Here is a 23,911-nt window from a genome sequence, read left to right on the forward strand (position 1 = left end):
TCCTAGATGGGCCCGGTGTTTGTGTCGGCCACTAGGGTCGCTTATCTTACTCACACAGCTACCTCATTGCGCCTCTTTTTTTCTTTGCGTCATGTGCTGTTTGGGGAGGGTTTTTTGGAAGGGACATCCTGCGTGACACTGCAGTGCCACTCCTAGATGGGCCAGGTGTTTGTGTCGGCCACTAGGGTCGCTTAGCTTACTCACACAGCTACCTCATTGCGCCTCTTTTTTTCTTCTTTGCGTCATGTGCTGTTTGGGGAGTGTTTTTTGGAAGGGCCATCCTGCGTGACACTGCAGTGCCACTCCTAGATGGGCCCGGTGTTTGTGTCGGCCACTAGGGCCGCTAAGCTTAGTCACACAGCTACCTCATTGCGCCTCTTTTTTTCTTTGCGTCATGTGCTGTTTGGGGAGGGTTTTTTGGAAGGGACATCCTGCGTGACACTGCAGTGCCACTCCTAGATGGGCCCGGTGTTTGTGTCGGCCACTAGGGTCGCTTATCTTACTCACACAGCTACCTCATTGCGCCTCTTTTTTTCTGTGCGTCATGTGCTGTTTGGGGAGGGTTTTTTGGAAGGGACATCCTGCATGACACTGCAGTGCCACTCCTAGATGGGCCAGGTGTTTGTGTCGGCCACTAGGGTCGCTTAGCTTACTCACACAGCTACCTCATTGCGCCTCTTTTTTTCTTCTTTGCGTCATGTGTTGTTTTAGGAGTGTTTTTTGGAAGGGACATCCTGCGTGACACTGCAGTGCCACTCCTAGATGCGCCAGGTGTTTGTGTCGGCCACTAGGGTCGCTTAGCTTACTCACACAGCTACCTCATTGCGCCTCTTTTTTTCTTCTTTGCGTCATGTGCTGTTTGGGGAGTGTTTTTTGGAAGGGACTTCCTGCGTGACACTGCAGTGCCACTCCTAGATGGGCCAGGTGTTTGTGTCGGCCACTAGGGTCGCTTAGCTTAGTCATCCAGCGACCTCGGTGCAAATTTTAGGACTAAAAATAATATTGTGAGGTGTGAGGTATTCAGAATAGACTGAAAATGAGTGGAAATTATGGTTTTTGAGGTTAATAATACTTTGGGATCAAAATGACCCCCAAATTCTATGATTTAAGCTGTTTTTTAGTGTTTTTTGAAAAAAACACCCGATTGCAAAACACACCCGAATCCGACAAAAAAAATTCGGTGAGGTTTTGCCAAAACGCGGTCGAACCCAAAACACGGCCGCGGAACCGAACCCAAAACCAAAACACAAAACCCGAAAAATTTCAAGTGCACATCTCTAGCACAAACAGTACCCATGTATTGTTATGGTGGCTGCTATTGGTGAGATTTATAAATCTGCGCATTACAGCTTTGCACCAGTAGCTATTGCCATCTTTAAATGGCATTAGCTATTCAAACCTATGGGCTACTTTCCCCAAAATGTATTAGACAAATCAATAGCATTTTATTACATATCGTTGATACTACATTTCTTATTGCCATCATTAATAGTGATAAACTACTGTATTATTGGCCCTAGTTCAGACCTGATTGCAAAAGCAAAATCTTTCTCTAATGGGCAAAACCATTCACACTGCAGGGAAGGCAGATGTAACATGTGCAGAGAGAGTTAGATTTGGGTGGGTTATTTTGTTTCTGTGCAGGGTAAATACTGTCTGCTTTATTTTTACACTGCAATTTAGGTTTTAGTTTGAACACACCCCACCCAAATCTAACTCTCTCTGCACATGTTACATCTACCCTACCTGCACTGCACATGGGGGGGTCATTCAGATCTGATTGCTGGGCTACTAATTTTGCTGTCAGTCAGTCGCCGCCTCAAGGGGGAGTGTATATTTGCCATGCAAGTGTGCGATCCTATGTGTACGCTGAGCTGCTAAAATCCAGTGTGTGCAGTGTGTGCGCAGCCCAGGACTTACTCCTCCAGTGCGATCACACCATGCTGATCGGGGCCAGATGTGACGTCAGACACTCTCCCTGAAAACGCTTGGGAACGCCTGCGTTTTTCCGGACGCTCCCAGTAAACGGTCAGTTACCACCCACAAACTACCTCCTCCTGTCAATCACCTTGCAAATGCCCGTGCGATCTGATTTTTTGCACCATCCCGTCGCTGACCAGCGATGCCTGTTGTTGATGGCCGACGAGCCTGCGCATTGTGGTGCATATGCATGCACAGTTAATGCCGGATTGCCCACTGTGCGAAAATGCACAGCAGCGATCAGATATGAATGACTCCCATGGTTTTACCCATTAGAGAAAAATGTTGCTGTTGCGATCAGGTCTGAATTAGGCCATTATTGGGTCTAAAACTCAGTAATACATGAATATGCTACTAAAATGCAGCATACCAGAGCGGGATTCCATTTTTAAGGTTGATATATAGAGAAACTGAAGAGCATTGGAGGAAAAGATTTGCATATTTTACAGTTTGATTTCTGCAGAATCTCACGATGGAACAGATCATTTTACAGAGATGCAAAGATTGAGCCACACAACCATCATAATCCACTGTGGTGTGCTTGGAGTAGAGGTGTGCACTAACTCCCATGTTTTGGTTTTGTATCTGTATTAAATTCATGTTTTGGTTTTGCCATTTGGATTATTTTTAAAAATCGTTAAATAAAAACAGCTAAAATCACATAATTTGGGCCTTTTTTTGTTAACCTCAATAACATTAATTTCAATCAATTCCAGTCAGTTTTGACCAGCTCACAATGGGGGTCATTCCGAGTTGATCACACGTAGCAACTTTTTGCTGCCCGTGCGATCAACTAGACGCCGCCTATGGGGGAGTGTATTTCTGCATAGCAGGGCTGCGAACGCTTGTGCAGCCCAGCTATGCTAAAAAAGTTTTGTGTAAAACAAGACTAGCCCTAGACATACTTACCTGGTGCCATGATTTCAGCAATGCAGGTCCCGGAATTGACGTCAGACATCCGCCCTCCAAACGCCTGGACACGTCAGCGTTCGCCGAACCACTCCCACAAAATGGTCAGTTGACAGCCTTCCTCCTGCCAATCTTCTTGCGGTCGCCGCTGCGACTGGTTTCTTTGTACGCGACGTCGCTGCCCAGAGACGGCTGTCACCGGGCAATGACACACCTGCGCAATGCGGCCACTTCACATGTGCAGTTCCGACCCGATCGCACTGCTGCAAAAAAAAACAGCGTGTGATCGGGTCGGAATGACCCCCAATATTCTTCACCAACATACTGTAGGCCAAAGGCTGAATGACTAAACTAAGCAACAGAGCAACAGCACAAATAGGGGTGTGGTTCGTTTTATCGACAGTGTCTAGGTCGACAATGTTTAGGTCGACCACTATAGGTCGACATGGATGGAAGGTCGACAGGGTTTCTAGGTCGACATGTGCTATGTCGACAGGTCTAAAGGTCGACATGAGGATTTTTTTTTTTTTTTGGTGTCGTTTTCTTCGTAGAGTGACCGGGATCCCAAATTAGTGCACCGCGTCCCCTCGCATGGCTCGCTTTGCTCGCCATGCTTCGGGCATGGTGCCTTTGCTCCGCTACCGCTTCGCTCGGCACACTTTACCGTTCCAATCGTAGTCCACGTGGATCGTTAAGTATAAAAAAATCCAAAAAAAAAAATGTGAAAACCTCATGTCGACCTTTAGACCTGTCGACCTAGCACATGTCGACCTAGAAACCCTGTCGACCTTCCATCCATGTCGACCTAGTGACTGTCGACCTATAGTGGTCGACCTAAACATTGTCGACCTAGACACAGTCGATCTTCAGACCGGATCCCCACAAATAGACTGCAGTTAATAACATTTAAAAATGTTTTGAAAATGAGTAATGTGTTAACGATAACTATACACTTTTCGGGTTTTGTGTTTTGGTTTTGAATCTGGATCTCCGCTCATGTTTTGAATCTGGTTTGGTTTTGCCAAAACTATCCTTTTGGATTTTGGTTTTGGATCTGGAGGTTTTTTGAAAAAACATAGAAACAGCTAAAATCACAGAATTTGGGGATAATTTTGATGCTATGGTATTATTAACCTCAATAACATTCATTTCCTCTCATTTCCAGTCTATTCTGAACACTTCACACCTCACAATATTGTTTTTAGGCCAAAAGGTTGCACTGAGGTGGCTGTATGACTAAGCTAAGTGACACAAGTGGGCGGCACAAACACCTGGCCCATCTAGGAGTGGCACTGCAGTGGCAGACAGGATGGCAGTCTTAAAAACTAGCCCCAAAGAGCACATAATGCAAAGAAAAATAATAGGTGCAAGATGGAATTGTCTTGGGCCCTCCTACCCACCCACCCTTATGTTGTTTAAACAGGACATGCACAGTTTAATAAACCCATCATTTCAGCGACAGGTGGTCCCCCTGGAAAAATCCCGCCAAGTTTTCTGAATCATAGCTAGCTACAAACATACCACCTCCTTCTTTGATGACTTTTCACATTATGAGGCAAGCGTAAGAGGACAGTGTCAAGAGGGTGATTAAACATTAGAGAGGCAGATGCAATCAGGAACAACACACAGGCTTTCACCTCCACTCCTTTATTGGTGTGGAACGGAAAGGACTTCAACCAAGCAAATATATAATTACCACCTTAATGGGCAAACAGAAAAACAAGGGGCCAAAGCCTTCAAATTTGTACCCCCTTCTCCATGTTCAGGGATTAAGACAATCTCGGATTTAATACTGGGATGCAAATAAACTGGTGTAAACCACAGGATCAAGATTGGATATTTTTTCCCTCCACGGAGTCTGGAGACTCATTTCTTTTATTCCATTTTTTATTCCATATTTATTTACATATTTTGTGGCAGATGCCTTATTTTTGTTTTTTGTGAGCATACCTGTGTGTCCCAATTAAACTAGTGATGAGCGGGTTCGGTTTCTCGGAAACCGAACCCCCCCGAACTTCACCTTGTTTGCACGGGTCCGAGGCAGGTTCGAACCTTCCCGCCTTGCTCGGCTAACCCGAGCGCGCCTGAACGTCATCATCCCGCTGTCGGATTCTCGCGATATTCGGATTCTATATAAGCAGCCGCGCGTCGCCGCCATTTTCACACATGCATTGAGATTGATAGGGAGAGGACGTGGCTGGCGTCCTCTCCGTTTATATAGTTATATACTACCAGTTGATCTGATTGTTTAGCTTATTGTGGGGAGGATTGGGGAGCAGCTGTTAGGAGGAGTACAGTGCAGAGTTTTGCTAATAGTGACCACCAGTTTTTTATCCGTTCTCTGCCTGAAAAAAACGCTACATACCATATCTGTGCTCAGTGTGCTGCATGATATATCTGTGCTGAGTGCTCACACTGCTTAATTATGGGGACTGGGGAGCAGCTATAGCAGGAGTACAGTGCACAGTTTTGCTGACAGTGACCACCAGTATACGTTTGTCTGCCTGAAAAACACTCCTGTGGTGTCTTTTTTTTTTTTTAACTATAAACGCAGTCTGCTGACAGTGTCCACCAGGTCCATTATACTGTATATAGCAGTACGGTAGGCCACTGGTTTACCTACCTCTGTGTCGTCACTCGTCGTCCATAAGTATACTATCCATCCATCTACATTGTATACCTGTGGTGTCTTTTTTTTTATACTATAAACGCAGTCTGCTGACAGTGTCTACCAGGTCCATTATACTGTATATAGCAGTACGGTATGCCACTGCTGTACCTACCTCTGTGTCGTCACTCGTCGTCCATAAGTATACTATCCATCCATCTACATTGTATACCTGTGGTGTCTTTTTTTATACTATAAACGCAGTCTGCTGACAGTGTCCACCAGGTCCATTATACTGTATATAGCAGTACGGTAGGCCACTGCTGTACCTACCTCTGTGTCATCACTCGTCGTCCATAAGTATACTATCCATCCATCTACATTGTATACCTGTGGTGTCTTTTTTTCTTTATACTATAAACGCAGTCTGCTGACAGTGTCCACCAGGTCCATTATACTGTATATAGCAGTACGGTAGGCCACTGCTGTACCTACCTCTGTGTCGTCACTCGTCGTCCATAAGTATACTATCCATCCATCTACATTGTATACCTGTGGTGTCTTTTTTTTTATACTATAAACGCAGTCTGCTGACAGTGTCCACCAGGTCCATTATACTGTATATAGCAGTATGGTAGGCCACTGCTGTACCTACCTCTGTGTCGTCACTCGTCGTCCATAAGTATACTATCCATCCATCTACATTGTATACCTGTGGTGTCTTTTTTTCTTTATACTATAAACGCAGTCTGCTGACAGTGTTCACCAGGTCCATTATACTGTATATAGCAGTATGGTAGGCCACTGCTGTACCTACCTCTGTGTCGTCACTCGTCGTCATAAGTATACTCTCCATCCATCTACATTGTATACCTGTGGTGTCTTTTTTTTTTATACTATAAACGCAGTCTGCTGACAGTGTCCACCAGGTCCATTATACTGTATATAGCAGTACGGTAGGCCACTGCTTTACCTACCTCTGTGTCGTCACTCGTCGTCCATAATTATACTATCCATCCATCTACATTGTATACCTGTGGTGTCTTTTTTTTATACTATAAACGCAGTCTGCTGACAGTGTCCACCAGGTCCATTATACTGTATATAGCAGTACGGTAGGCCACTGCTGTACCTACCTCTGTGTCGTCACTCGTCGTCCATAAGTATACTATCCATCCATCTACATTGTATACCTGTGGTGTCTTTTTTTTTATACTATAAACGCAGTCTGCTGACAGTGTCCACCAGGTCCATTATACTGTATATAGCAGTATGGTAGGCCACTGCTGTACCTACCTCTGTGTCATCACTCGTCGTCCATAAGTATACTATCCATCCATCTACATTGTATACCTGTGGTGTCTTTTTTTAATACTATAAATGCAGTCTGCTGACAGTGTCCACCAGGTCCATTATACTGTATATAGCAGTACGGTAGGCCACTGCTGTACCTACCTCTGTGTCGTCACTCGTCGTATATAAGTATACTATCCATCCATCTACATTGTATACCTGTGGTGTCTTTTTTTTATACTATAAACGCAGTCTGCTGACAGTGTCCACCAGGTCCATTATACTGTATATAGCAGTACGGTAGGCCACTGCTGTACCTACCTCTGTGTCGTCACTCGTCGTCCATAAGTATACTATCCATCCATCTACATTGTATACCTGTGGTGTCTTTTTTTCTTTATACTATAAACGCAGTCTGCTGACAGTGTCCACCAGGTCCATTATACTGTATATAGCAGTACGGTAGGCCACTGCTGTACCTACCTCTGTGTCGTCACTCGTCGTCCATAAGTATACTATCCATCCATCTACATTGTATACCTGTGGTGTCTTTTTTTTAATACTATAAACGCAGTCTGCTGACAGTGTCCACCAGGTCCATTATACTGTATATAGCAGTACGGTAGGCCACTGCTGTACCTACCTCTGTGTCGTCACTCGTCGTCCATAAGTATACTATCCATCCATCTACATTGTATACCTGTGGTGTCTTTTTTTTTATACTATAAACGCAGTCTGCTGACAGTGTCCACCAGGTCCATTATACTGTATATAGCAGTACGGTAGGCCACTGCTGTACCTACCTCTGTGTCGTCACTCGTCGTCCATAAGTATACTATCCATCCATCTACACCGTACTACAAAAAGGATATCCTGGGCCTTGAAAAGGTACAGAGGAGGGCGACCAAACTAATTAAGGGCATGGAGACGATGGAATACAAGGAAAGGCATGAAAGACTAGGCATGTTTACATTGGAAAAGCGGAGACTAAGAGGGGATATGATCAACATCTACAAATATATAAGGGGACAATACACAGAGCTTGCGCGGGACCTGTTTTTGGTTTGGTCAACACAGAGGACTCGTGGACACTCGCTCAGGTTAGAGGAAAGGAGATTCCGCACAATACGGCGTAAAGGCTTTTTCACGTTAAGGACAAAACGTGTTTGGAATTCCCTGCCCGAGGGAGTTGTAATGGCGGAATCTGTCAACACCTTTAAGAATGGGTTAGATAAATTCCTATTGGATAAGGATATCCAGGGGTATGGTGCATAGTCATGCATTATAGTTACTATAAATAGGGATAAAATACAATGGCTGACAGCAGCATCAGTCTGAAATTTTAGTCAAATCATCATGCATAGGACACCACAAATAGGTTGAACTCGATGGACAATTGTCTTTTTTCAACCTCAGATACTATGTTACTATGTTACTATGTTACATTGTATACCTGTGGTGTCTTTTTTTCTTTATACTATAAACGCAGTCTGCTGACAGTGTCCACCAGGTCCATTATACTGTTTATAGCAGTACGGTAGGCCACTGCTGTACCTACCTCTGTGTCGTCACTCATCGTCCATAAGTATACTATCCATCCATCTACATTGTATACCTGTGGTGTCTTTTTTTTTTAATACTATAAACGCAGTCTGCTGACAGTGTCCACCAGGTCCATTATACTGTATATAGCAGTACGGTAGGCCACTGCTGTACCTACCTCTGTGTCATCACTCGTCGTCCATAAGTATACTATCCATCCATCTACATTGTATACCTGTGGTGTCTTTTAGTTGTGCGCATTAAAATATGGAGAACAAAAATGTGGAGGTTAAAAAAATAGGGAAAGATCAAGATCCACTTCCACCTCGTGCTGAAGCTGCTGCCACTAGTCATGGCCGAGACGATGAAATGCCATCAACGTCGTCTGCCAATGCCGATGCCCAATGTCATAGTACAGAGCATGTAAAATCCAAAACACAAAAGATCAGTAAAATGACCCAAAAATCAAAATTAAAAGCGTCTGATGAGAAGCGTAAACTTGCCAATATGCCATTTACGACACGGAGTGGCAAGGAACGGCTGAGGCCCTGGCCTATGTTCATGGCTAGTGGTTCAGCTTCACATGAGGATGGAAGCACTCATCCTCTCTCTAGAAAAAAGAAAATACTTAAGCTGGCAAAAGCACAGCAAAGAACTGTGCGTTCTTCGAAATCACAAATCCCCAAGGAGAGTCCAATTGTGTCGGTTGCGATGCCTGACCTTCCCAACACTGGACGGGAAGAGCTTGCGCCTTCCACCATTTGCACGCCCCCTGCAAGTGCTGGAAGGAGCACCCGCAGTCCAGTTCCTGATAGTCAAATTGAAGATGTCAGTGTTGAAGTACACCAGGATGAGGATATGGGTGTTGCTGGCGCTGGGGAGGAAATTGACAAGGAGGATTCTGGTGGTGAGGTGGTTTGTTTAAGTCAGGCACCCGGGGAGACACCTGTTGTCCGTGGGACGAATATGGCCATTGACATGCCTGGTCAAAATACAAAAAAAATCAGCTCTTCGGTGTGGAATTATTTCAACACAAATGCGGACAACAGGTGTCAAGCCGTGTGTTGCCTTTGTCAAGCTGTAATAAGTAGGGGTTAGGACGTTAACCACCTCGGAACATCCTCACTTATATGTCACCTGCAGCGCATTCATCATAAGTCAGTGACAAGTTCAAAAACTTTGGGCGACAGCGGAAGCAGTCCACTGACCACTAAATCCCTTCCTCTTGTAACCAAGCTCCCGCAAGCCACACCACCAACTCCCTCAGTGTCAATTTCCTCCTTACCCAGGAAAGCCAATAGTCCTGCAGGCCATGTCACTGGCAAATCTGACGAGTCCTCTACTACCTGGGATTCCTCCGATGCATCCTTGAGTGTAACGCCTACTGCTGCTGGCGCTGTTGTTGCTGCTGGGAGTCGATCGGCATCCCAGACCACTTGTACTACTTCCAGTAAGCAATTGACTGTCCAACAGTCCTTTGCGAGGAAGATGAAATATCACAGCAGTCATCCTGCTGCAAAGCAGATAACTCAGGCCTTGGCAGCCTGGGCGGTGAGAAACGTGGTTCCGGTATCCATCGTTACTTCAAAGCCAACTATAGACTTGATTGAGGTACTGTGTCCCCGGTACCAAATACCATCTATGTTCCATTTCTCTAGGCAGGTGATACCGAAAATGTACACAGACCTCAGAAAAAGACTCACCAGTGTCCTAAAAATGCAGTTGTACCCAATGTCCACTTAACCACGGACATGTGGACAAGTGGAGCAGGGCAGACTCAGGACTATATGACTGTGACAGCCCACTGGGTAGATGTATTGCCTCCCGCTGCAAGAACAGCAGCGGCGGCACCAGTAGCAGCATCTCGCAAACGCCAACTTGTTCCTAGGCAGGCTACGCTTTGTATCACCGCTTTCCAGAATACGCACACAGCTGAAAACCTCTTACGGCAACTGAGGAAGATCATCGCAGAATGGCTTACCCCAATTGGACTCTCCTGGGGATTTGTGACATCGGACAACGCCAGCAATATTGTGCGTGCATTACATCTGGGCAAATTCCAGCACGTCCCATGTTTTGCACATACCTTGAATTTGGTGGTGCAGAATTATTTAAAAAACGACAGGGGCGTGCAAGAGATGCTGTCGGTGGCCCGAAGAATTGTGGGCCACTTTCGGCGTTCAGGCACCGCGTACAGAAGACTGGAGCACCACCAAACACACCTGAACCTGCCCTGCCATCATCTGAAGCAGGAGGTGGTAACGAGGTGGAATTCAACCCTCTATATGCTTCAAGGATGGAGGAGCAGCAAAAGGCCATTCAAGCCTATACATCTGGCCACGATATAGGCAAAGGAGGTGGAATGCACCTGTCTCAAGCGCAGTGGAGAATGATTTCAACGTTGTGCAAGGTTCTGCAACCCTTTGAACTTGCCACACGTGAAGTCAGTTCAGACACTGCCAGCCTGAGCCAGGTCATTCCCCTCATCAGGCTTTTGCAGAAGAAGCTGGAGACATTGAAGGAGGAGCTAAAACAGAGCGATTCCGCTAGGCATGTGGGACTTGTGGATGGAGCCCTTCGTTTGCTTAACCAGGATTCACGGGTGGTCAATCTTTTGAAATCAGAGCACTACATTTTGGCCACCGTGCTCGATCCTAGATTTAAAACCTACGTTGTATCTCTCTTTCCGGCAGACACAAGTCTGCAGGGGTTCAAAGACCTGCTGGTGAGAAAATTGTCAAGTCAAGCGGAACGTGACGCGTCAACAGCTCCTCCTTCACATTCTCCCGCAACTGGGGGTGCGAGGAAAAGGCTAAGAATTCCGAGCCCACCCGCTGGCGGTGATGCAGGGCAGTCTGGAGCGAGTGCTGACATCTGGTCCGGACTGAAGGACCTGCCAACGATTACTGACATGTCGTCTACTGTCACTGCATATGATTCTCTCACCATTGAAAGAATGGTGGAGGATTATATGAGTGACCGCATTCAAGTAGGCACGTCAGACAGTCCATACGTATACTGGCAGGAAAAAGAGGCAATTTGGAGGCCCTTGCAGAAACTGGCTTTATTCTACCTAAGTTGCCCTCCCTCCAGTTTGTACTCCGAAAGAGTGTTTAGTTCCGCCGCTCACCTTGTCAGCAATCGGTGTACGAGGTTACTTCCAGAAAATGTGGAGAAGATGATGTTCATTAAAATGAATTATAATCAATTCCTCCGTGGAGACATTCACCAGCAGCAATTGCCTCCAGAAAGTGCACGGGGACCTGAGATGGTGGATTTCAGTGGGGTGAATTAATAATCTGTGAGGAGGGGGATGTACACAGTGAAAGGGGTGATGAATTGGACGATGATGATGAGGTGGACATCTTGCCTCTGTAGAGCCAGTTTGTGCAAGGAGAGATTGATTGCTTATTTTTTGGTGGGGGCCCAAACCAACCAGTCATTTCAGTCACAGTCGTGTGGCAGACCCTGTCGCTGAAATGATGGGTTCGTTAAAGTGTGCATGTCCTGTTTATACAACATAAGGGTGGGTGGGAGGGCCCAAGGACAATTCCATCTTGCACCTCTTTTTTCTTTCATTTTTCTTTGCATCATGTGCTGTTTGGGGACAATTTTGTTGAAGTGCCATCCTGTCTGACACTGCAGTGCCACTCCTAGATGGGCCAGGTGTTTGTGTCGGCCACTTGGGTCGCTTATCTTAGTCACACAGCTACCTCATTGGGCCTCTTTTTTTCTTTGTGTCATGTGCTGTTTGGGGAGTATTTTTTTGAAGGGCCATCCTGCGTGACACTGCAGTGCCACTCCTAGATGGGCCAGGTGTTTGTGTCGGCCACTAGGGTCGCTTAGCTTAGTCACACAGCTACCTCATTGCGCCTCTTTTTTTCTTTGCATCATGTGCTGTTTGGGGAGTATTTTTTTGAAGGGCCATCCTGCGTGACACTGCAGTGCCACTCCTAGATGGGCCAGGTGTTTGTGTCGGCCACTTGTGTCACTTAGCTTAGTCACACAGCGACCTTGGTGCGCCTCTTTTTTTCTTTGCATCATGTGCTGTTTGGGGAGTTTTTTTTTCAAGTGCCATCCTGTCTGACACTGCAGTGCCACTCCTAGATGGGCCAGGTGTTTGTGTCGGTCACTTGGGTCGCTTTAAGCTTAGTCACACAGCTACCTCATAGCGCCTCTTTTTTTCTTTTTTTCTTTTCATCATGTGCTGTTTGGGGACAATTTTTTTGAAGTGCCATCCTGCCTGACACTGCAGTGCCACTCCTAGATGGGCAGGTGTTTGTGTCGGCCACTTGTGTCGCTTAGCTTAGCCATCCAGCGACCTCGGTGCAAATTTTAGGACTAAAAATAATATTGTGAGGTGTGAGGTGTTCAGAATAGACTGGAAATGAGTGGAAATTATGGTTATTGAGGTTAATAATACTATGGGATCAAAATGACCCCCAAATTCTATGATTTAAGCTGTTTTTTAGGGTTTTTTGAAAAAAAACACCCGAATCCAAAACACACCCGAATCCGACAAAAAATTTTCGGTGAGGTTTTGCCAAAACGCGCCCGAATCCAAAACACGGCCGCGGAACCGAACCCAAAACCAAAACACAAAACCCGAAAAATTTCCGGTGCACATCACTAAATTAAACACAGGTGAGCATACCTGTGTGTCTTGTTTATTTTATTTATATTTTATTTTTAAATAAAGCAGCCCCTTAGATGTTTTAGCAGCCCCTCCTGAGCCCCCACAGCAGCCTCGGATGGGGCAAGTTGAGTTTGGGTGGGTTTGGTACAGTACTAAGCAGGACTGTGCAGTGAATTTTTTGTTATTGCACCCCTGCCTAAGTGGACCTTACTACTCTACAGTCAAAACTAATTTCATATTATAAGTAGAACTGCGGGAGGAAGCAATGCTAACCTCTGTGCCTACAGCATGCCTAAGCCTGGCAAGCTAGACATTTTCCTGGCTGTAAGCCACCATGAGACATACTGGGCCTTATTCGCTAACTGTTTGTGCCTCACAGGAGCTCCTGGCCCATCTAGTGCTGCAGTGCAATGGAAAGCTGATGCAATGCAAGATCACTGAAACTCTGTTCTTTTAACACCGCAAGGTCTTGCTATAACCTTATGCAACCCTTAGGAAAAAAAGATTCCTGTACAACAAATGCACACCTTCTAAATAAATAATCCCAAAATGTGGAACATCAATAATAAATCAAAATTAAGGTTGATTAATTGGAGCCATTCATTTGAGTGAGTCCCTAACAAGAAATAACTGAGAAGAACCTCTCTCTAATTCTCCAGCAAAAAATCTCACTTTTACCTCTCCGGCAGCTGAATTATGAGTCACACTGACTTTGTCCACAAATGTGGTCTCTCCCCACTATATTAAAAAAACACTTCATCAAAATAGCAATTTCCATTTCCACCTTTGCGGCTCTGTTTTCACAAATCTGTTTATGATGTTGAAGCTTGTTTCATATCTGCTCTAGGCTTTCATTTAAACCTATGATCAAGTACAGCAGCATCCCTGGAATTATACGGCAGCACTCCTGGACTTATACAGCATAGGCAGCACCCCTGGGGAATTACACAACACAGTAGAAAGGCAACAGCACCCCTGGACTTAAACGGCAGTGGAGCAGAACGCCTGGACTGATAGGGCAGAGGGACAGCACTCCATATAGGACAGCACCCCTGGCATGATGATGTGTAAACAGGACATGCACACTTTAACAAACCAATAATTTCAGCCACAGGGTCTGCCACACGACTGTGGCTGAACTGATTGGTTTGGGCACCCACCAAAAAAGAAGCAATTAATCTCTCCTTGCACAAACTGGCTCTACAGAGGCAAGATGTCATCCTCATCTTCAGATTCCCTTCCCCCTTCAGTTTTTACATCCTCATCCTCACAGATAAATAATATTCAAACAAACCACATCATTTAGGTCTCAGTGGACTGATTATGCTATTAACCACAGTTTTTGTACTTGACAATGACTTACGACGAATGCGCTGCATGTGACATATAAGTGAGGATGTTACTGGGTGGTTAACGTCCTTCTCCCTACTTATTATGGATTGACAAAGGCAACAGATGGCTTGACACCTGTTGTCTGAATTTTGGAGAAATAATTTTACACCTTAGAGGTGGCTTTTTTGGTATTTTGCCAGGACTGACAATGGGCCTTTTCATCCCATAGCCAACAGCTGTCTCCAATGTTGCCTTATTCAAACAAACCACATCACCATCAGAATCCTCATCGTCAACATCCTCCTCAGTGCCAGCTACACCAATATCCTCCTTATCCTGGTGTACTTCTCCAGTGACATCCTCAATCTCAATACAGGTTGAGTATCCCATATCCAAATATTCCGAAATACGGAATATTCCGAAATACGGAATTTTTTTGAGTGAGACTGAGATAGTGAAACTTTTGTTTTCTGATGGCTCAATGTACACAAACTTTGTTTAATACTCAAAGTTATTAAAAATATTGTATTAAATGACCTTCAGGCTGTGTGTATAAGGTGTATGTGAAACAAATGAATTGTGTGAATGTACACGCACTTTGTTTAATGCACAAAGTTATAAAAATATTGGCTAAAATTACCTTCAGGCTGTGTGTATAAGGTGTATATGTGACATAAATGCATTCTGTGCTTAGACTTGGGTCCCATCACCATGATATCTCATTATGGTATGCAATTATTCCAAAATACGGAAAAATCCAATATCCAAAATTCCTCTGGTCCCAAGCATTTTGGATAAGGGATACTCAACCTGTATCAGCAACTAGACTGGTGGTGCTTCTCCCAGCACTTGCAGAGGGTATGCAAATGGCGGTAGGAGCCTCCTCTTCCCATACAGTGTTGTGAAGGTCAGGCCTAGGCATAGCAACCATGGACAGTGCCAGCACCACTGTATTTTTACAACACCCCTGTAATTTTACAGCATACAAGACAGGGCCAGTGTATATTTATTTTAACAGCAGCACACCTGTATTTTTAGAGCATACAGGGCCAGTGTACCGCAGACACACTTGGACTCTCCTTAGGGATTTGTGATATCTCTGAACGCACAGTTGTTTTTTCCTGTGCTTTAACAAGCTTATTTTTTTTTATTTTTCAAGACGGAGGAGGGCTTCCATCCTCATGAGAAGCTGAGCCACCAGTCATGAACATAGGCCAAGGCCTCAGCCTTTCCTTGCCACTTCGTGTTGTGAATGGCATATTGTCAATTTTACATTTCTCATCAGATAATTACTTTTTTTTCTGATTATTAATTTTTGCTTCTTGGATTTTACATGCCCTCTACGACATTGGGCATCGACCTTAGCAGACGACATTGATGGAATTGCATCATCAATGTCATGACTGATGGCAGCAGCAGCTGCAGCACTAGTACTAGAAACTGGAAGTGGTTCCTGCTCTGGTCACTATTTTTTCCTCCAAATTTTTGTTTTCCATTTCACAGGACAGCGCTGCTTTATTATTACAGCACACAGAACAGTGCCCCTTCATTTTCACAGCACCCCTGTATTTTTACAGCATACAGGCCCAATGTACTTTTATTTTAAAAGCAGCACCCCTGTATGTTTACAGCATACAGGGCCAGTTTACTTTTTTAAAAAAAACATCAACCCTGTATTTTTAGAGCATACAGGACCAGTGTACTTTTTTTTAACACCAGCACCCCTGTATTTTTACAGCATACAAGACAAGGTTAGTGTACATTTATTTTTTCTTGCACCCCAGATTTTTTACAGCATACAAGACAGGGCCAGTGTATATTTGTTTTAACAACAGCACCCCTGTATTTTTACAGCATACAAGACAGGGCCAGTGTACATTTTTTTTCACTGCACCCCAGATTTTTTTCAGCATACAAGACGGGGCTAGTGTGCATTTATTTTCACTGCACCCTAGATTTTTTTACTGCATACAAGACAGGGCCAGTGTACATTTATTTTTAATGCACCCCAGATTTTTTACAGCATACAATACAGGGCCAGTGTACATTTATCTTCACTGCTCCCCAGTTTTCTTACAGCATGCAAGACAGGGCAGTGTACATTTATCTTCACTGTACCCCAGATTTTTGACAGCATATAAGACGGGGCCAGTGTATATTTATTTTCACGGCACCACATATATTTTACAGCAGAAAAGACAGGGTCAGTGTACATTTATTTTAACAGCATCACCAAGGAAGGGCCAGTGTACATTTATTTTAGCAGCAGAACCCCTGAATTTTTTACAGCATAAAAGACAGGACCAGTGTACATTTATTTTCACTGCACCCCAGTTTTTTTTTACAGTATACAAGACAGGACCAGTGTACATTTATCTTCACTGCACCCCAGATTTTTTACAACATACAAGACAGGGCCAGTGTACTTTTAACTTTACTGCACCCCAGATTTTTTACAGCCTATAAGACAAGGCCAGTGTACATTTATTTTCACTGCAAACCAGATTTTTTACAGCCAGAACCCTTGTATTTTCACAGCATACAGGAGTACAGTGCCCCTGCCCCCTGTACAACAAGGTGGAAGCTAGGACAGCAACACCCATGTACAGCTGCAGCACCCCTAACAGCACATGATACACCAGTGACAGTCAGGACAGCACCCCTAAAAGTACAGGAACACCACAGTGACAGGAAAAGCACCCCTACAGAGCACACACTGACGCCACCAAACACACAGAGAGACACAGGTTTGTCTCCCTCACTCTCCAAGTCCGGAGAGAAAATGGCAGCAACGCGCGACTGTTTATATGGGATTCAAAACCTGCGAGAATCCAGCAGTGGGGAGATGATGACGTTTTGCCTCGTTATGGTTTCTGAGTCTGGCGTGAAGTCCCGAGCCAGACTCGGAAACTGGCTTGGAATGGGATGTTTGGGGGGAATTCGGTTCTCTGAGAACCGAACCTGCTCATCTCTAACAATTACCAATAAAAAGAAACTCACAAATACTTTTGAACAACAATACAACACTTATATTTACTAAGAATCATGTGTGGAGTATCAGTGCTCAAAAGTACAGTAGTAGTAGTAGTTAACAAACAGCATAGAAAAAAACCCTTAAAATGTGTAAAATAGCAACAGCAGATGTGGATTCCCCCTAAGAAAGTACACATACCCATATAGAGCCCCAATCAATAAGGCTTTTTGTTGAGCAGCTCCCCAAAATGTCCCCAACGATACAAACAGCATTCCTTGCTTGCGGGATATAGTGTGGGGTACAGCGTGGAATACATAGGGACACACAGTTAAATTTTGAGTGGGTTACAGTGCGGACTCACAGTTTGTATTCAATACAGTGCAGGCCAGATACAGCGTGGGTTGAATACAGTGTATATTACAGGGTGGATTGGCTACAGTGCGGGTTGGATACAGTGCAAGTTACAGTGCGGGTTGGATACAGTGTGGGTCTGATACGTGTGAGTGGGATACAGTGCAAGCTACAGTGCAGATTGGATACAGTGTGAGTCGGATACAATGCGGGTCAGATACAGTACGAGTTGGAAACAGTGTGGGTCAGATACAGTGCAAGTTACCGTGCGGGTTGGATACAGTGCAAGTTACAGCACAGGATACAGTGCAGGTCGAATACAGTGTGGGTTACTGTGTGTATTGAATACAGTACAGGTTAGATACAGTGTGGATTGAATACAGTGTGGATTACAGTGCGGGTTGGATACAGTGCGTGTTGGATACAGTGCAAAGTACAGTGCAGGTTAGATACAGTGCGGGATGGATACAATGTGGGTCTGATACAGTGAGTGGGATACAGTGTAAGCTACAGTGAGGGTTGCATACAGTGCAGGTTGGATACAGTGCAGGTTGGATACAGTGTGTGTCAGATACAGTGCGTGTCAGATACAGTTCGAGTTGGAAACGGTGTGGGTCAGATACAGTGCAAGTTACCATGCGGGTTGGATGCAGTGCAAGTTACAGCACAGGATATGGTGCAGGTCGGATACAGTGCGGGTTACTGTGTGAGTTGGATACAGTGTGTGTTGCATACAGTGTTTGTTACAGTGCAGGTTGGATACTGTGTGGGTTGGATACAGTGTGTGGTAGCAGGTACAGGGGTAATAGGTAAAAATATAGAGGTAGTATAAATAGCCACTGGGGTAGTAGGTATAGGCACAGTGGTAGCAGGCATAGGCATTGGGGTAACAGGTACAGATACAGGGGCAGCAGTGTTTGTCTCCCAATCATTAGCAGTGACTCCATACCTTGCCCCTGACTTCAAGTTCGTGGTATAGTCCCGACAGGTCTTATCCGGTGCCACTGAATTCCTTAATGGGTTTCTTGCTCCATTCAGCAGCAGACTGGCAGTAATAGCTGCCTGTAATTAGTGATGAGCGAGGTTCGGTTTTACTCGGTTTTACTCGGTTCTCAAAACGGCATCTTATTGGCTATCCAAAACACGTGACATCCGTGAGCCAATAAGATGCCGTTTTGAGAACCGAGTAAAACCGAGTAAAACCGAACCCGCTCATCACTACCTGTAATACCTGGAGACCTGCACACTGCTTCCCACCCCCATCACTGTGCTGCCTACGTCAGAGTTTGCTGGCTCCCCAGCCCACTGATCCTCCCCATTCTCATAGGAGTGTTTAAGAAATGATACTGGACTCACTACAGCAGCAACAGTGAGCTAATCGTAATTCGCCACCAGCCATTTTAATCAGATTTAGAAAGCACCATGGCAATCTGCCAGGGAATTGGATTTCCTGTTGCTGTACTGCAAGCCAAAACCCGCAAAATCTGACACCCTGATGATGATGTGTTGCCTCAGTTTCGGATTCGTGCCTAGTGGAAAGACCCGAGCTGGGGTTCAGATCTACTTGTTACCCTTAACTTCAGTTTCCAGGAAACCAAACCCACTCATCTCTAGTTTGGAGTAGGATTGGGAACACTTACAGTATGGCCGAATTCTGCAGGAGAAATGTTCGCCAAAGGGGAAAGTCAGCTAATATTTTGTGCAAAATGATTTAAAAAGTTGTTTATGTGTAATAGTAAGATAGAACTCTCAAGCATACTATAGTATAGTGCAGTTATCAAGTACAGTACCACTGTACAGTCATGTTTTGTGGATTTCTATAATCATGCACAGGTGAATAAATCTACTGTACTTGGCAGGGCCAATGATTATTCCACCTGCTCCCACAGACCGAAATCCTGTAAACATGATCTTTTGGGAAAATTTGAGGGCTGAAGTTGAGAACCACTGATACGGTGGCAACTATAAGATTTGATGTATTTCCTTTAACATACTGAAATGCATTATTTTTGTGTATTGTACACTTACAAGTTATCACAATGCACCTTACACAGACATAATACTCTTGGATGTACTTAACATAGTGCATTTAAATGCAGCATATGACAAAAAGCATAACCGAGATTATTGAAATAGTTTTCTACCAGGTTTCAAGTGTCTTCTGTGAGTACACAGTGTCAGTAGGTTATAGACACACCTATGAGTTTTTATGCATAGTCAACTTTTTAAAATTGGTTAAAGCTGGGTACACACTAGAGAGACAAAGTGGCTAAATGGCTGTCGCACCGACTGAGCATCCAATTATCTAAGCAAGCAGTATACACTTAGCAATTAATATGTTAGTCCATTTAAATTTGCCCACCAAGCTGTGACAACATTGTAGGCGGTTCCTGACATTGGGATAAGGGCTGGTCGGAGGCTCGGCCGTACACACAGTCAGACATGCCAATATACAGATGGCTCCACATTTATCTTGACTTCTTTGCTGCGCCTAGGCACACCATGGTTTATTAACATAAGCACTTCATCTATTGTTCTCAGCTGCAGTACAATACAGAGAACAATACATCAAGGGATTAAGTCATTACAGCAGGGGATTATATCTGACTGACCTGGCTCAGTTAATCATATTAAAGGCCAAGATAAACATGGACCCATCTGTACAGTATCTGCAAGATATATCGGCAATGGCTGTGCTGCAGGGCTGACCTGATATGAAAGTGTATTGTACACATACATAGCAGGTGTACATACCCGCCAATGTACTACAGTTATATCCAAGGCCGGACAACCCATCTGGTGCTTCTGGCAAATGGTGTATTTTCTACAGTGCATTGTTATTAGTTTGGTACATTATCATGCATGCACTAACAGCATTTACTTTATATATTTATCAAGGAGCCTCTAAGCATGGGCCCCTACCACTGCATTTCCCCGGTAGGCCCTTCATACCCCAGTCCGACCCTGGTTCAGGATATGATCTGATCAGTTTAGACCGGATTAAAACCAGGCACATAGCCAGCTTTTTATGTTCTGAAAAGCTGAAATTTACTTATTGAATAGATGAACAGATCAGGTATATCTGCCAGCATGCCAGACAGTCAGATCCCACGGCTTCCACCTAAATTGACCAAACCAGCAATGAAGGGATAGAAGTAATAGATGTGAAGTGGTTAAATTAGTGTTATCCAACCAGGTCATAAACTTAAGAAAAGTGAGATAACATTAGTTTGTATAGTGACAATGCATCGGATATAAGATTTCATTTAAATACAAAAATCCTCACTATATAGCAGGTTTATTCTTCCTTCTCGTGAAGGAAAAATGAATTAAAAACATGCCCAGTCATATAATATAAGATCTAGAGGGTACATACTATGTTACGTTCTGTAAAAGAAAAGAATAGTTTAAAGAAAACCCAAAACAACTTGTAAAAAAACATGTATTTGTAATAAGCAAAAAGGGAAAACATTCGAGTACAACATAGTTTAAAATATCAACTGTCTTACAAAGCATTTCTTCAAACATCCAGTTCTATTTCATTATTGCTAAAAACTATTAACAAATTTATCATATTTTTATTGATTTTCTTTAGAACACTGTTATACTGTACAAACAACCATAATTTAGTGAAAATAAAACAACATGCTTTAGAAATGTAAAACATCTCCATGCTTTTTGAGTCCAAAAAAAGATGAAGATGACTGGAAATTAAAAACTTTTTTACATTATTTTACAGCGATTTTTCCTCTGTCATGTTCTTGTTTCCATTACTCATCTTCTGCTCTTCTACAGATGTATTAGCTTCTGATTTGATCCAAGGAGGTCCATGTAATTGCTGGAGTAAAAAAGAAAAAGAAAATGAAAAAGACTAAAGGATAATATATACAGTTAGGAAGAAAATAACAGTAACAAATACTAAACATTGAAAATGAATTTCAATATACAGTGACCACAGTCAGGATGCATTTTATGAGAGATGGAGGCTCGTGTGCGGGCTCCGTCCAGGTCCCACCCTCTCTAGCTGGCATCGGAGCATTACTGAGCACTAGTAGATTCTGGTGCAAAATGGCAGAATATGGCCACCACACTATTTTCCTTGTCATTTTTGTAGTGCTGGAGCTGCCGACGCCAGACTCCAGAGAGGTGAGTATTGAACAAATGGGTGATTAGTGCATGATTTGGGTCCCCTGGACACCCATTATACATACACCACTGACCACAGTCATAGTCTTACTCTATAAGGAAATCACTGTATGTCACCCTGTCAGTGTAATAGAATAAAAGCAGGGCCATAGAGGTGGGTGTATAAGGGCTATGATATGGGTATCGGTGGAACAGCTGCAAAATGGCATTACAGTATCTCTATCCTGACACTGCCCATGGTAACACTAGATGACACCCAAGTACATTGACTGGCGCCTCTCAAATGTTGGAAGAGGGGCGTGGGGGGGGGGGGGGGGGTTCGAACCACCCTCTTGCCCTACCCATCCATATACCTATGCACACAGGGACTGGTATCATGCTTGGAATAAATGCAGATTCAGAGTTAGCTGTCTTCAATGTTAGTGCACGTTTGCGTCAGCCCTACCCTTGGTAAAAGAGACCCATTTGAAATCAACCAGCTCTCAGCATAATTCTGAATTGCCCACAACATGTCCATGACACACGTGTAATAAATTCCCAGTTACACCCACAATGCTGCAAGTGGAGGTGTAAATGAAATTCTGACTCACCCAAAGATGCTCAAAGTTATGCATGCTGCTCTGATGCAAGCATGCTTGCTAAATATTGCAGGATCCATCTGCAGAGATGGCATACATGCATTCTGAATCAGGCGCAAAGTATGGAAATACTGGGGAGGGTGATGGAAATCAGCGCATAAGGCAGATGTAGCTTTGGTAAGAAAAAACAAACAAACAAGGGCCCTCATTCCGAGTTGTTCGCACGCAAGCTGCTTTTAGCAGATTTACTCACGCTAAGTCGCCACCTACTGGGAGTGAATCTTAGCTTCTTAAAATTGCGACCGACGGATTCGCATTATTGCGATTAGACCTCTCTTAGCAGTTTCTGAGTAGCTCCAGACTTACTCGGCATCTGCGATTAGTTGACGTCACAAACACACACAGCGTTCGCCCAGACACTCCTCCGTTTCTCCAGCCACTTTCGCGTTTTTCCCAGAAACGGTAGCGTTTTTTCACACACACCCATAAAACGGCCAGTTTCCGCCCAGTAACACCCACTTCCTGTCAATCACATTACGATCACCAGAACGATGAAAAAGCCGTGAGTAAAATTCCTAACTGCATAGCAAATTTACTTGGCGCAGTCGCAGTGCGGACATTGGGCATGCGCAATAAGCGGAAAATCGCTGCGATGCGAAGAAAAATACAGAGCGAACAACTCGGAATGACCACCAATATTAAGTACAGTAGGCAGTAGCCATCCCGGTTTTGCACAAGCTATCAATTTATAAAATGATGCATATTGCTGTACCTTTTCCATATCTAATATCCACAGCACTGATGGTAGCAGCCATAGCTCTGGAAGTTTTTTCATTTTTTAGTGGAATTATTACAAACATTAAGCGATGATAACTGGGAACCTAGAGTATGCACTTCACAATTTTTATTAGGTGCATTTGTTGCCCCGGAATGATCAACACATAAGTACATCATCAACATCTCCCTTGTCACTATAAGAAAGAGGCAACAATACTTGATAAATTGTTTGTATTTTTGTAACTGCCGTATGATTTTAAATGTTTTCACCCAAAATTAATTTTGGATGTTTAACCCAAAGGAGAACATAATGATTTCCAATATGTTGTATAAGGGCCAACAGGGACACCGAAACGGTAGGGGGAGCGGATACTAATTACCCGATCCCAGGTCTGTTGGAGGAGCACAGACCAACTACTTAGGGGAACAAATGTCTCCATTTGCAGAGAGCATTGATGCTTTGTGATGGCATGTATGGTGTTTTAAAAGTTGTTTTGGAGGGGGCATGACCCCTTTCTTAGTGATCCCTAACAATAAACTAATAATCCAATTTATTATCGAATCAACCAGTCTGATTTCACTGGTCCCCATACAGGAAGCAGTACAATTCCTTTTAAAAGAACAATTTGCACCCAAGTTCTATCCTAACTGGCTGGCATTAAGCATTTGATTTTCCTGTCCATAATACTAACAGCTACTTGATTCTATACAGTATATATGAGGAAAAAGGGGGTTGGTGGGGCTGAACTGCACAGCCCAATTTTAAACATAATAAGAGTTGCTAC

At 44.0% G+C, this 23,911-nt stretch overlaps 1 protein-coding gene across 2 annotated transcripts in view; it reads right to left on the reverse strand.

Annotated features, from left to right (window-relative positions):
- Positions 1–21,118: 21,118 nt before the first annotated feature.
- LUZP2 (leucine zipper protein 2) overlaps positions 21,119–23,911 on the reverse strand; it is a 1,124,237-nt gene continuing 1,121,444 nt past the window's right edge. The window contains exon 12 of one of the 2 annotated variants that reach the window (XM_063944341.1): positions 21,119–21,463. In XM_063944341.1, coding sequence (XP_063800411.1) covers positions 21,359–21,463 — 105 coding nt within the window. In that variant the 3' untranslated portion in view covers positions 21,119–21,358. The remainder of the gene's footprint in view (positions 21,464–23,911) is intronic. The other variant, XM_063944342.1, reaches the window with a different exon arrangement.

The sequence above is a fragment of the Pseudophryne corroboree genome, chromosome 11, assembly GCF_028390025.1.
Source record: "Pseudophryne corroboree isolate aPseCor3 chromosome 11, aPseCor3.hap2, whole genome shotgun sequence".
NCBI lineage: Eukaryota > Metazoa > Chordata > Amphibia > Anura > Myobatrachidae > Pseudophryne > Pseudophryne corroboree.